Source organism: Cebus imitator, unplaced genomic scaffold (genome assembly GCF_001604975.1).
Source record: "Cebus imitator isolate Cc_AM_T3 unplaced genomic scaffold, Cebus_imitator-1.0 Scaffold604, whole genome shotgun sequence".
NCBI classification, from domain to species: Eukaryota; Metazoa; Chordata; class Mammalia; order Primates; family Cebidae; genus Cebus; species Cebus imitator.
In genome coordinates, this window is record NW_016107919.1 from 290,330 (window position 1) to 305,557 (window position 15,228).

The following is a 15,228-nucleotide window of genomic DNA, read 5'->3' on the forward strand; positions in this document are numbered from 1 at the left end:
GGCTCACTTCAACCTCTGCCTCCCAGATTCAAGCGATTCTTGTGCCTCAGCCACCCAAGTAGCTGGGATTACAGGCACAAGCCATCACGTACAGCTGACTTTTTTTTTTTAATTTTTAGTAGAGATGGGGCTTTGTCGTGTTTCCCAGGCTGGTCTTGAACTTCTGAGCTTAAGTAATCTACCTGCCTTAGCCTCCCAAAGTGTTGGGATTACAGGCGTGAGCCACTGTGCATGGCATATCTGCCATCTTTAATTGTGGTTATGCAACCAATGTGGTGAGAAGTCTGGCATTAGAAGAAACAGGTCCTTGATGCAAGGAAAAAGCAAACTGCAACATGATATGCACAGTATTATCATAATTTATGTAGAGTGAAAGACACTGATGCTGTAATATATATCATTAATGGAAATATACACATATATCAAAGTGTAGAAAAGTCAATTAGACCTTACAGCTGACTGCTTAACAGAGTAACCAATACTACATATCAACAGCTGCGCCGCTGTGGGGAGGAGAAGGGGTAGGAGGGATGAGCATCAGCTCTCTCTACAGTGATTTATTTCTAGTAGATAGAGAAAGAGCTCCAAAGCAAAGGGATTTCATGGGTTATTTCTTCATGGCCAGTAAGGGTGTCTGTTACATCATTATTTACCTGTGTGTTTAACAATTTTATAATTAAAATGTATTATCTCTGGAAAAAAAAAAAGAAATAGGTCCTCTTTTTTTCTATCTGTGAAATGAAGATGGTTCTGACTTAGCTTCCCCATAAATATTCAAATGAAAGGGAGGGATCAATGGCCAGGTGCTGATACTACTCTTTGGATTCCTCTAGTTATGGTCACATTTTCCTGAGTAACAAGGATGGGCTCCTGGGTTCCAGATACAAGAAAGCTGTATTCAGGGAATACACTGATGGTACATTCAGGATCCCCCGGCCAAGGACTGGACCAGAAGAACACTTGGGAATCTTGGGTAAGGAAGTTCCACTTCTCTCCTAGTGTTTAGCAGCCTGAACTGCACCTATGGCAACCATGTTATACCAGAATGGCCTCGTTATTCCCCGTTCTCAGTCTTTTCATATGATATACTGTAATTATGATCATATTTTATGAAACAACCATGAGAATAAACACGGAAGTGGGAGGGAAGAAATGGAATTCTGCTGCAACATGAACGAGGTTTTACTGGATTTTCTATATCCTCAAGTATGAGTCTCTGAGGGTAGTAGGTTGTAATAAATGCTAGGGGCAGGAGAACTTAGGAACATCAAAAAGTGAAAAATGTATATATACAGGGAATCCAGTTTTACATCATACCACTGTTTAATTATTGCTTTAGGTTTTTCCCCCTTATTCTAGTTTTGGTACAAAAGGGACCCACTGACTCCTGAAGAGATTCTCTCAATTCTATATTCTTTGCCAAACTTGCCACTCTTTATAATCAATGATTCCACAGCACCGTGATTCTCTAGTCACTTGGACTGTTACAGACAGAGTGTAAGGGGTGGCAAAAGTAGAGGTAATTGGATGTATAATCTTGTTGTTGAAGTAACTTCATCCTGTGGGTAGTAATATCACTTTAAGGGTTTCTGAATTTAAAAATAGAGCCGCCATGCCTTCTAGGTCTTAGAAGGATCTTTTCTCAGGGTAAACCCCTAATTCTATGAAGTGCTCGTGTATGTCGTTTTCTTTAATGCCTCCTGTTCTACTCCTTCACTAATAAAATTTAATTAATTAATTAATTTTTTATTACTTACATTAGGTCCACTTATCAAAGCAGAAGTTGGTGATATCCTGACTGTGGTATTCAAGAATAATGCCAGCCGCCCCTACTCTGTGCATGCCCATGGAGTGCTAGAATCTAGTACCGGTTGGCCACTGGCTGCTGAGCCTGGTGAGTGGGGACACTTAGTAAAAGAACAAAGGATATACATCATCTCTGCTTCAGGCTTCTGGATGGTTCCTTAAAAAATTATGTGCTTCAGTCTGGAGTGGTGGCTCATTTCTGTAATCTCAGTACTTTGAGAGACTGAGGTGGGCAGATTACTTGAGGTTAGGAGTTCAATACTAGCCTGACCAACATCGTGAAGCCTCATCTCTACTAAAAGTACAAAGATTAGCTGGTTGCAGTGGCATGCACCTGCAGTCCCAGCTACTCAGGAGGTTTAGGCAGGAGAATCTCAAACCCAGGAGGTAGAAGCTGCAGTGAGCCAAGGTCATGTCACTGCACTCCAGCCTGGGGAACAAGCAAGACTCAATTTCAAAATAAAAATTATGAGCTTAGAGACATGAAATAGGAATATGGGCAAAACTAAGCCACAGGCTGAGTTTTTCTCCATGAAATATTCTCTCAATCCCAGAATAGGCTATGGCTTAGTCTTGGCTAATATTCCTGTTTCTGATCTCTAAGAAAATACCCTTGGATACAGTATGAGCGCCTAATCTTGGCTAGAGAGTGACCTGGCCCAGACTACAGACTGATCATTCACTCCTTACTCCAGTAGATAAAGGTCTTATACCATTCTTGCAGACTGAATTATTAATTCGCCAGTCACATACTAAACTCCTAATACTAAAAGTAGAATGAGCACAAACATGGCCACATTCTCTTTTATTAATTCATTCATTGAATAAACACTTACTGGAGGCCTACTGGGTGACAGGGACAACTCTAGAATCTATGGATGCAGTGACAAACACTTGCTCCTGTCCTGAACAAACCTGAGCTATTATGATAGAAACAGGTAAACTGGTAACTATAAACCACTGTGTTAAGTGTTAATAGGAGTTTTTACAATGTGATAGGCACGTGAAGAAGATGGTATTTAATGTTTGGATAGTCAGGAATGGCTTTCTAGATTAGGTGATATCTCAGCTGAGACCTACATCAGTAATTTTCAAATCTTAGCATGCATCAGGATCACCTGGAGGCTTGTTAAAACACAGATAGCTGAAATCAACCCTGAAAGTCTTTGATTCAGTAGGTCTGTGATGTAGCTCAGGAATTTGTTCCTTCAAACAAGTTCTCATGCTGCTAGCTCGGGAACTACACTTTGGAAACAGCTGACCTAAAGATGAAAAAAGGGATATATGGGTAAAGGTGAAGTGTAGTGTGTAAGACAAGCAGGAAAAAAGTTCCAGATGTAAAGAATGCAGTGTGCAAAGGCCAAGAGATGAACATTGGTGTAGAGGTAAAGGAATAGATTCTAAAAAAATTAATGAGGTAAAATAAGCAGAATATGATGAGTAATTGGATTTTGAAGCTGGGAAAGATAAGTATTCTTGAATGACATGCATGTTTTTGGAGGAAGATTCTTAAATGATACTCAATTTTTGGTTTGAACAACCAGGTAAATAGTGATGCCATTCATCAAGATAGGGAACATAAGAAAAAGGTAACTTGAGATGAAGTGGAAGGATTGGATGATGATGAGTTCCCTTTTGAATTTGTTGAATTTGGTATATTTGTAAGATGACCAAATACAGGTATCTAGACTTAAAGATAGACATAAAAATCTGGAGCTCAGGAGAAAAGTGTGCTCTGAAGGAATAGATGTGGGAGGCATCAACATCTAGGAAGTGATTAAAAGCATAGGAATGAACAGTTACCCCAGAAGAGAATATTGAATGAGAAAGTAAAAATCCTAAGATGAGACCCTGAGGAAGGCCAATTTTTGAGGGAGGTACCAATTGAAATATAAGCCTGAGAAAAGTTTGCAAAATAGGAGGAAAACCAAGAGAAGGTTACAAATGTTAAGAAAGGTAATTTCAAGGATGAAGTAGATAACAGCTTCAGCTGCTTTAAAGAGTTCAAATAAGAGCAGAAAATTTTCCATTGGTTATAGCAATAGGGGAGTGGCTGATGGTTTTGATAAATTGAGGAAAGAAGCTATATTAGAATGTATTAAAGAGTAATTGGGAGATATGAGAGTGAAAACAGTGAATATGGTTTAATTTTAAGACTTAGGCAGAACCATTTTAGGTCATGAGAAGGTCAGGGGTGTGTCCAAAGGCTAAAGTAAAGTGGAAGCAAAGGACACTACATTTGAGGAGATCCAGGGACTAATTCACCTCCTTGGTTAAAAATTTTGCTAGGTGTTATTATTATTCGTATGCATTTTATTATTTTGTATAATTACAACTGGATATTTTTGTATTGCAATAAAATCATTGTATGCAAGGTTCATTTGGAAAAATAAAGAATACCTGGGCAAGAAGAGCCAAAACATTAAGAAAATACTAATGAAAGCACACTAGCATAACCCAATAGTATAGCATACTATAAAGATGAAGATACAATAATTAAAGTGGCATGATACTGTAAAAAATTAATAAAACAAAACAAACATCCCTGAAACAGACCCAAGCTTCTGCCTTTGTCAATAGCAATGGGAATACAGATACTACTACTCTATTCCTAACCCTACACTTCTGCCTTCCACCTCCATCAGCTTCAGACAAGAAAGATGTTAATTTGATTACTCAGAACCTAAAATGTTTGCTGGACAATGTCTTACCACTGGGCAGGATTACTGTTTCTTTTATCTCAGCACTCCCTATTGCACTGCCCCCTTCCATGTGGTAAGCTGACCTATGCCTGCAACTGGGTAAGCTGGATATGTGAACTAGAACATGGTCTGTGCTGCAGATCTAGCTATCTTAATTTAATGAGATTTGAGAGTCATCATCATGTAGATGACATTTGACATCATAATATGGATGAGATCACTCCAAGAGTGAGTTATACAGTAAGTAGTGACCAAGGTGGCTGGATTAATTCAGGTAAGAGATGATGGCTTGGACCAGCCTGATAAAGTAGAAAGGATGAGAAGCTTTCTAATTATGGATGTATTTTGATGGTTAAGACAATTAGCTGGTGAATTGGGGTTTGTAGATGTTGTCTTTTTTATTTTTGGTAGTTGCTATATTTTAGTCAATCCCTTCTATGTTTTAAACATAGCAGATATCTTTCCCAATTTGTCTCCTAGCTGTGAACTTTATTTGTGACATCATTTGTTGAACAGAAATCTTTGATGTGATGTGATCGAATTGATGAAATTTTGGCCTGATAGTTTGCCCTTTTAAACTTTTGTTTATCAAGTCCTTCCCACTCCTTGGCCACAAAGACATTTTGCTGCACTATCTTCTGTTAACTTTATAAGTTTCTTTTTTCACATTCAAATCTGTAATCAGACCAGAGTTTGCATTTCTATATGCTATTAGTTAGAGATCCATTCTTATTTTTTCTTTGTATAAAAAGCAAATTTTCTTAATACCATCTTCAAAACCATTCAACTGTCTCCCTTTTGAGATGCCTTGCCACCTTTATTTCATGTTTAGCTTCTGTAAATACATTCATCAGTCTCCAATATATTCTGTTATATTTGTGTATTCAGTTATTATAAAAATACTGTTTTTATTATTGTGGTTTTGAAATGTTTCCTAATATTTGAAGAACAAACTTCTTTTATTCAAGATTTACTTAGGTATATGTTAGTTTTAGAATAAGTTTATCAAGTTTCTCAACTAAATACAGCTGAAATTTTGATTGACATTGTATTAAATTTATAGACTAATTGGGAGAGAATTTACATCTTTATATTATTTACTTGTTGGAATGGATTTCTGTGTATTCAGATGGGCTTCTATGGCTTTATAATGTTGTAAATATGCCTTCGTAAAGATCGTGCATATGCTTGGTTAAGTTAATCCATAATTGCTTCTTAGTTTTTGTTACTACTTTTAAATTATATTGTTAATAGGTTATTTATAACCTAGAGAAATGCTATTCCTTTGTGTAAGTTGAACCTATATCTGGTAGTTTTCCTGAACTCCCTTATTAGTTTTATTAGTTTGTTGATTCTGGAAATATTGAGAGTTTTATCCTTCTACCTCATATTTCCTTCAATTTCCATATATGTTTGCCAGGATCACCAATGCTAGTGATGGTAGTGGTCATCTTCAACTTTCTCCCAAACTCAAAGGAATACATGTAAAGTTTCTCTCTGCTATGATTCTTTTTGGAGGAATTAATTTAAATTTCTAAATGAACAAAAATCTATTTAAATTTTTAATCAAGATAACTGACCTATAACCTTTGATAGAAGAATAATTTTGAAACCATTTTGGGAGTGGAGAAGAAAATGGTGGATAGGAAGTAGACTAACTTGCAGCTCTCACTGGAATGGACAGAGTAGCATGTGACGATCCATATCATGAACTTTTACTCCAAGAACGACCACAGAAACATATCACCAAGAGAATTCACAGACCCTTTGAAGGAGGTGCATTGCCACTGCAGACTTTGTGGGACAGCTGAGGGACTGTGAGTCATCTTGCTTTCTCAATTGGGAGGATAGTAGCCTGGGGAAGGTTCTCAGCCCTGCTCACCAGCTGCCTGGAAATAATCTCAGTGCTGTTGGGGAAGCATGATGTGAGTGAGACCGGCCTTTTAGGCTGTGGGCTGCTGTCTTTCTTTTATTTATCTGGCAACTCGTGTGATGCAGCAGAGGCAGCCATAATCCCCCCAGGAACATACTTCATTGGTCTGGGAACCACACTGGCATTCCCCAAAGCTGCCACAGCAAGCCCTACCCCAGGAGAGTCTGAGTTCAGATACACCTGAGTCTGCCCTCCTGGTAGCCAAAGATCATGAACATAATCCCTTGCGAGTTCCATGGCCCTGTGTACCACCTGATAAGCCTGAATACTTATCCAAAGATGACCCTAGAAGAAGCATGTATCCTTCCTATACAACTGTAACTGATATGTTCTTGAAAGTACCACCTCCAGATTGGAGGCCAGCCAACACAAAACCAATGCACTTAAAAATACAACTAAGGACACTGACATTGTTCACTTCACTCCTCTGCTGTCTTCACTGGAGCAGGTACTTGTGTCCATGGATGAGAGACCTGAAGATGGATTGTATCACAAGACTCTTTGGAGACATGCTCCTTTACCAATCTGAAGCCCGGTATCTCTGCTGGGTGGCTGGATCCAGAAGAGAATAAAAATCACTGCAGTTCACCTCTCAGGAAGCCCCAACCCCTGGGGGAAGGGGAGAGCTCCACATCAAGGGAGCACCCTGTGGGACAAAATAATTTAAACAGCAGTCACTGAGTCCCAGAACTTCCCTCTGACTTAGTGTACCCAAATAAGAAGGAACCTGAACAACAAGTCTGGTAATATGCCCAAACAAGTTCTTTAACAATCCCCAAAGATCACACTACCTTACTAGCAATAGATCCAAACCAAGATAAAAATCTCTGAATTGCCAGAAAAAATTCAGAAGGTAGACTATAAAGCTAATCAGGGTGACACCAGAGAAAGGTGAATACCAACTTAAATAAATTAAAAATATGATACAGGATATAAATGGAAAAATCTCCAGTGAAATAGACAGCATAAGGACAGTTACAAAATGACAAAATGCACTGAAAAGTCTCAGCAGTTGAATTGAAGAATTAGAAGAAAAATCTTCAGACTTCAAAGACAAGGCTTTCAAATTAACTCAATTCAACAAAGACAAAAAATAATTAAAATATCTGCCAAGAAGTTTGCGATTATGCTATGACCAAAACTAAGCCTTGCTAGAGAGCTAGACATCCCCAAACAGGAAGTTCAAAGAACGCTTGGGAAATTCATCTCAAACAGATCATTGCCTATGTACATAGTCATCAGGTTATCTGAAGTCAAGACTAAGGAAAGAATCATAAGAGCTGTGAGGCAAAAGCACTAGGTAACCTATAAAGGAAAACCTACCTGATTAACAGCAGATTTTTCAGCAGAAACACTTTAGAAGGGTTTAAGATCCTACCATCAGCCTCTTCAAACTAAATAATCATAAGAATTCTTTATCCAGCAAAACTAAGCTTCATAAATGAAGGAAAGATAGTCTTTTTCAGACAGACAAATGCTGACAGAATTTGTCACTACCAAGCCAGCACTACAAGAACTGCTAAAAGGAGCTCTAAAACTCAAAATCAATCCTCAAAATACACCAAAATAGAACCTCCTTAAAGGATAAATCTCACAAGACCTATAAAACAACAACAATAAAAAAAAAGCACCAAGGTATTCAGGGAACAAATAGCATGATGGATAGAACAATACTTCATATCTCAATACTAACGTTTAATGTAAATGTGTGTTCCTATGCAACAATTTTGCATGTTCTTCACATGTACCCCAAAACCTAAAATACAATAAAATAAATAAATGGGAAAAAAAATGTCCTAAATATTTCACTTAAAAGATACTGAATAGCAAAATAGATAAGAATTCACCAATCAAGTATCTACTGTCTTCAAGAGACTCACCTTATACTTAAGGACTCACATAAACTTAAGGTAAAGGGGTGAAAAAAGATATTCCATGCAGCTGGACACCAAAAGTGACCAGGAGTAGCTATTCTTACATCAGACAAAACAAACTTTAAAGCAGCAGCAGTTAAAAAGACAAAGGGGAACTGACATTATGTAATAATAAAAGGACTAGTCCAACAGGAAAATATTACAACATTAAATATATATGCACGTAACACTGGAGACCTCCTGAATTCATAAAACGATTACTACTAGACCTATGAAATGAGAGACAGCAGTACAAAAATAGTGGGGAACTTTAATATTCCACTGACATCAATAGACAGGTCATCAAGACAGAAAGTCAACAAAGAAACAACAGAGTTAAACTATACCTAGAACAATTGGACTTAACAGATATTTACAGAACATTCTACTCAACAACTGCAGAATATACATTCTATTCATTAGCACATGGAACATTTTCCAAGATAGAGTATATGATAGGCCACAAAACAAGTCTCAACAAATTTAAGAAAACTGAAATTATGTCAAGTTTTCTCTCAAACCACAGTGGAATAAAATTGGCAATCAACTCCAAAAGGAACCCTCAAAACCATTCAAATACCTGGAAATTAAATAACCTGCTCCTGAATGATTGTTGGGCCAACTATGACATCAAAATAGAAGTTAAAAAATCCTTTTGAGGTGAGTGATAATAGTGACACAACCTATCAAAACCTCTGGGACACAGAAATAGTGGTGCTAAGAGGAAAGTTTATACTTTTAAATGCCTACATCAAAAATTCTGAAAGAGCACAAATAGACAATTTATGGTCACACTTCAAAGAAATGGAGAAACAAGAACAAATCAAACCCAAACCCAGCTGAAGAAAAGAAATAACCAAGATCAGAGCAGAATTAAATAAAACTGAAACAAAAACAATACAAAAGATACATCAAATAAAAAGTTGATTATTTGAAAAGACAGATAGAATTGACAGACCATTAGTGAGATTAACCAAGAAAATAAGAGAGTGAATCCAAATTAACTCTATTAGGAGAGACAGGAGATATTACAACCGATACCACAGAAATACAAAAGATCATTCAAGGCTACTATGAATATCTTTTTGTGCATAAACTAGAAAACCTAGATGAGATGGATAAATTCCTGGAAATATACAACTTTCCTAGTTTAAAGCAGAAAGAAATAGAAACCTGTACAGACCAACAACAAGCAACAAGATTGAAAAGGTAAATAAAAGAATTACTACCACCACCACCAACAACAAAAGCCCAGGGTACACAACTGAATTCTATCAGACATTCAAAGAAGATTTGAAACCCATCTTATTGACTTTATTCCAAAAGATAAAGAGAGAATCCTCCCCACATAATTCTATGAAGCTAGTATCACCCTAATACCAAAATCCAAAAAGGACATAACAAAACAAGGGAACTACAGACCAATATCCCTGATGAACATAGATACAAAAATCCTCAATGAAATACTGGTGAACCAAATCCAACAGCATATCAAAAAGATATCTACCGTGATCAAGTGGGTTTCATACAAAGGATGCAGGGATGGTTTAACATCTGAGAGTCAACAAATGTAATACACCCATAAACAGAATTAAAAACAAAAATTATATGGTCACCCCAATAGGTGCAGAAAAAGCATTTGACAAAATCTAGCACCCCTCAGTAAAATCAGCATAGAAGGAACATATCTTAAGGAATGGCAAGCCATACTTGACCTTAAGACACGTCAAGCCATCTATGACAAACCCACAGCCAATATTCTTTTGAACCAGAAAAGTTGACAGCATTCCCCATGGGAACTGAAACATGACAAGGATGCCTACATTCACCACTTCTGTTCAACATACTACTGGAAATCCCAGCCAGAGCAATCAGACAAGAGAAAGAAATCAAGGACATCCAAATCAGTAAAGAGGAAGTCAAACTGTCACTGTTTGCTGATGACATGATTGTATATCTACAAAACCCTAAAGACACATCCAGAAAGCTCCTAGAACTGGTAAATGAATTCAGCCAAGTTTCACAATACAAAATTAATGTATACAAATCAGTACCATTTGTCATACTGGTACCCAACATCTTCTGTTGAATAGGGTGTCCTTTCTACACTTTTTGTTTTTGTTTGCTTTGTCAAAGCTATCTTGGCTATAAGTATTTGACTTTACTTCTGGGTTCTCTACTCTGTTCTATTAGTCTATGTGCCTGTTTTTGTACTAGTACCATGCTGTTTTGGTGACTATGGCCTTATAGTATAGTTTAAAGTTGGGTGATGTGATGCCTCCAGATTTCTTCTCTTTGCTTCACCTTGCTTTGACAATGTGGGATCTTTTTTGGTTCCATATGAATTTTAGGATTGTTTTTTCTATTTCTGTAAAGAATGATGTTGGTATTTTGATGGAAATTGCATTGAATGTGGAAGAATGATACTGGATCCTCACCATTCACTGTACTGGTCCATTTTACTGCTGCTGATAAATACATACCTGAGACTGGATATTTACAAAAGAAAGAGTTTTAATGGACTCACAGTTCTACATGGCCGGGGAAACCTCACAATAATGGTGGAAGGCAAAAGTCAGGTCCCACATGGCAGCAGAAATGAGAAGAGAATGAGAATCAAGCAAAAGGGATTTCCCCTTATAAAACCAGATCTTTTGAGACTTATTTACTACCATGAGACAGTATAGGGGAAACCACCCCTGTGATTCAATGATCTCCCACTGAGTTTCTCCCACAACATGAATTATGGGATATATAAGTCAGGATGAGATTTGGGTGGAACACAGCCTAACCATATCACTCACCTTATAAAAAAAATCAAGATGGATCAAAGTGTTAAATCTAAGACCTGAAATGATAAAAATTCTAGAAGATAACATTGGAGAAATCCTTCTAGACATTAGCTTATGCCAAGGATTTAGGACCAAGAACCCAAAAGCAAATGCAACAAAACAAGGATAATAGATGGAACTTAATTAAATTAAAAAGCTTCTACACAGCAAAGGAAATAATCAGTAAATAGACATCCCAGAGTGTGAGAGAAAATTTTCATAATCTATACATCTGACAAAGTACTACTAATATCTGGAATCTACAAGGAACTCAAATCAGCAAGAAAAAAAAATCCCATCAAAAGGTGGGCTAATGACATGAATAGACAATTCTCAAAAGAAGATATACAAATGGCCAAAACATATGAAAAATGCTCAATACCACTAATGATCAGGGAAATGCAAATCAAAACCACAGTGTGATACCATATTACTTGTGCAAGAATGGCCATAATCAAAAAAATGGATATTAGGGAACTTCCACCAAGATGGCTGAATAGGAACAGCTGGAGCACAGTTCCCAGTGAGAGTGATGCAGAAGATGAGTGATCTTCACATTTCCAACCGAGGTACCAGGTTCATCTTAATGGGACAGGTTGGACAGTAGATGTAGCCCAAGGACAGCAAACCGAGCCAGGGTGGGGAGCCACCTCACCAGGGAAGTACAGTGGGCTGGAGTGCCCTCTCTCCTACCCAATGGAGGCCATCGAGGATGTTTCTGGCCACTCCAGAGCTCCAGTTTGGATGCTGCACTTCTCCCACAGTCTTTGCAGCCCACAGAATTGCTTGCTGATGCATCACAGGTTTCCAAGGCAAATCTGGGTGGCCGATTCAGCCAGCACAAAGAGTCCCAGCACAAATCTGAGCAGCCATTTTGACTGGGGCCTGGAGCACCTGTGAGACAGAGTCACCCATACCCCTGAGAGAAAGAGGACTGAAGGTGGGGAGCCAGGTGATCTGGTTCCACGGGTCCCATCCCCACAGAGACCAGCAAACCAAATTCCACTGGCTTGGGATTTTCGCAGCCAGCACAGTAGTCTGAGCTCAACCCTAGATGGTCAAGCTCCATGGGGGGAGGAGCATCTGCCATTACCGCCACATCTCTAACCTTACCTGTGTAAACAAAAGCACAAAGAAGTTTACACAGCAGCTGTGAGGAGCCTGCGGCAGCTCAATAACAACTCTGTTGACAGACTGTGACTAGACTCCTTCCTTGCTGGGCAGGGCATCTCTGAAAAAAGGCAGTAGCCTGTCAGGGAATTATAAATAAAGCCACACCTTCCCAGGAAAGAGCACCTGGGGAAAGGAGTGGTTGTGAGTTGCAATGCAGCAGACTTAAACATCCTGCCCAGCAGCTCTGAAGGGAGCAATGGAGCTCCCAGCACAGCACTTGAGCTCTGACAACGGACAGACTGCCTCCTCAAGCAGCTCCCTGACCCCTGTGTATCTAAAGAGTCACCTCATACAGGAGAGATCTGGCTGACATCTGGAAGGTACCCTTCTGGGACGAAGGGAAGGAACAGACAGCAATCCTTGCTGTTCTGCAACCCCCACGGGTTATTCCCAGGCAAGCAGGGTCTCAAGTGGACCTCCAGCAGTCGTAAAGCAGAGGGGCCTGACTGTTAGAAGGAAAACTAAAAAACAGAAAGAAATAGCCTCAACATCAACAAAAAGGATGTCCACTCAGAGATGCCATCCGAAAGTCACCAGCTACAAAGGTAGATAAATCCATAAAGATGGGAACAAAACAGCATGAAAAGGATGAAAACACCAAAAACCAGAACAGCTCTCCTCCTCCAAGGGATCACAACTCACTCAAAACCACACAAGTAGGTGGAAACTGAACAACCTGCTCCTGAATGACTGCTGTATAAATAATGAAATGAAAGCAGAGAAAGATGTTCTTCAAAACCAATGAGAATGAAGACACAACATACCAGAATCTCTGGGACACATTTAAAGCAGTGTCTAGAGGGAAATTTATACCACTGAATGCCCACGTGAAAAGCGAGGAAAGCTCTAAAATCAACACCCTATCATCAAAATTAAAGTAACTAGAGGAGCAAGATCAAACAAATTCAAAAACTAGAAGACAAAAAATAACTAAGATTAGAGTAGAACTGAAGGAGATTGAGACACAAAAAAAAACCTTCAAAAATTCACAAATCAAGGACTTTTTTTTTGAAAAGATCGACAAAATAGACCACTAGCCAGACTAGTAAAAATGGAAAGAGAGAAGAATCAAATATATGCAATAAAAAATGATAAAGGGGATATCACCATCAATTCCATGGAAATACAAACTACCATCAGATATTACTACAAACAACTCTATGCAAATAAACCAGTAAATCTAGAAGAAATGGATAAATTCCTGGACACTTACATTCACCCAAGGCTAAATCAGGAAGAAGTGGAATCCCTGAATAGACTAATAATAAGGTCTGAAGTTGAGGCAACAATTAACGGCCTATCAACCAAAAAATGTCCAGGTCCAGATGGGCTCACAGCCAAATTCTACCAGACATATGAAAAAGAGCTGGTACCATTTCTTCTGAAACTATTCCAACAATATAAAAAGAGGGAATACTCCCAACTAATTTTATGAGACCAATATCATGCTGATACCAAAACCTGGCAGAGACATAACTATAAAGAAAACTTCAGGCCAATATCCATGATGAACATAGATGCAAAAATTTTCAATAAAATACTGGCAAACCAAATGCAATAGCACATCAAAAAGCCTATCCATCACTATCAAGTAGGCTTCATCCCTGGGATGCAAGGCTGGTTCAACATACACAAGTCTATAAACATAATCCATCACATAAACAGAACCAAAGACAGAAACCACATGATTATCTCAATAAATGCAGAGAAGTCCTTTGACAAAATTCAACAGCACTTTATGCTAAAAACTCTCAATAAACTAGGTATCAATGGAGCATATCTCAAAATAATAAAAGGTATCTACAACAAAACCACAGCCAATATCATACTGAGTGGGCAAAAACTGTAAGCATCCCCTTTGAAAATGTCACTAGACAAGGGTGCCCTCTCTCACTATTGCTATTCAACATAGTATTGGAAGTTCTAGCCAGAGCGATCCGGCAAGAAAAAGAAACAGAGTATTCAATTAGGAAAGGAGGAAGTCAAACTGTCTATATTTGCAGACAACATGATTGTATATTTAGAAGACCCCATTGTCTCAGCCCAAAATCTCCTTAAGATAAGCAACTTCAGCAACGTCTCAGGATACAAAATCAATATGCAAAAACCACAAGCATTCTTATACACCAATAATAGACAGAGAGCCAAATCATGAGTGAACTCCCATTCACAATTGCTACAAAGATAATAAAATACCTAAGAATACAAGTAAGAAAAGACATGAAAGACCGCTTCAAGGAGAACTACGAAACACTCCTGGGTATCTATCCAGTGAAAAGAAGTCATTATATGAAAAAGATACTTGAACTTGCATGTTTATAGCAGCACAATTTGCAATTGCAAAAACATGAAATCAGCCTAAATGCCCATCAGTCAAAAAGTGGAAAAGTAAATGTGACATATATGTATATATGCGTGTGTGTGTGTGTGTGTGTGTATATATATATATATATATATATATATATATATATATATATATATATATATATACATACACACACTACACACACTATGGAATACTACTCAGCTGTAAAAAGAAAAATGAAGTTGTGGCATTGGCAGCAACCTGGATGGAATTGGAGACTGTTATTCTAAATGTAACTAGGAATGGAAAAGCAAACATCATATGTTCTCATTCAGAAGAGAGAGCTGAGCTATGAGAATGCAAAGTCATAAGAATGATACGATGGACTTTGGGGACTCAGGGGAAAGGATTGGAGGGAAGTGGGGGATAAAAGACATTGAGTACAGTGTACACTGCTCAGGTGATGGGTGTACAAAAGTATCAGAAATCAACAATAAAGAACTCATTCATGTAAGCAAACACTACCTGTTCACCAAAAACCTATTGAAATGAAGATTCCAAAAAA

At 38.1% G+C, this 15,228-nt stretch overlaps 1 protein-coding gene across 1 annotated transcript in view; it reads left to right on the plus strand.

Moving 5' to 3' along the window:
* HEPH (hephaestin) overlaps window positions 1–15,228 on the plus strand; it is a 98,751-nt gene that overhangs the window by 38,459 nt on the left and 45,064 nt on the right. The window contains 2 exon segments of the mRNA XM_037734327.1: window positions 834–973; window positions 1,763–1,894. Of these exon segments, the coding sequence (XP_037590255.1) occupies window positions 834–973; window positions 1,763–1,894 (272 nt within the window).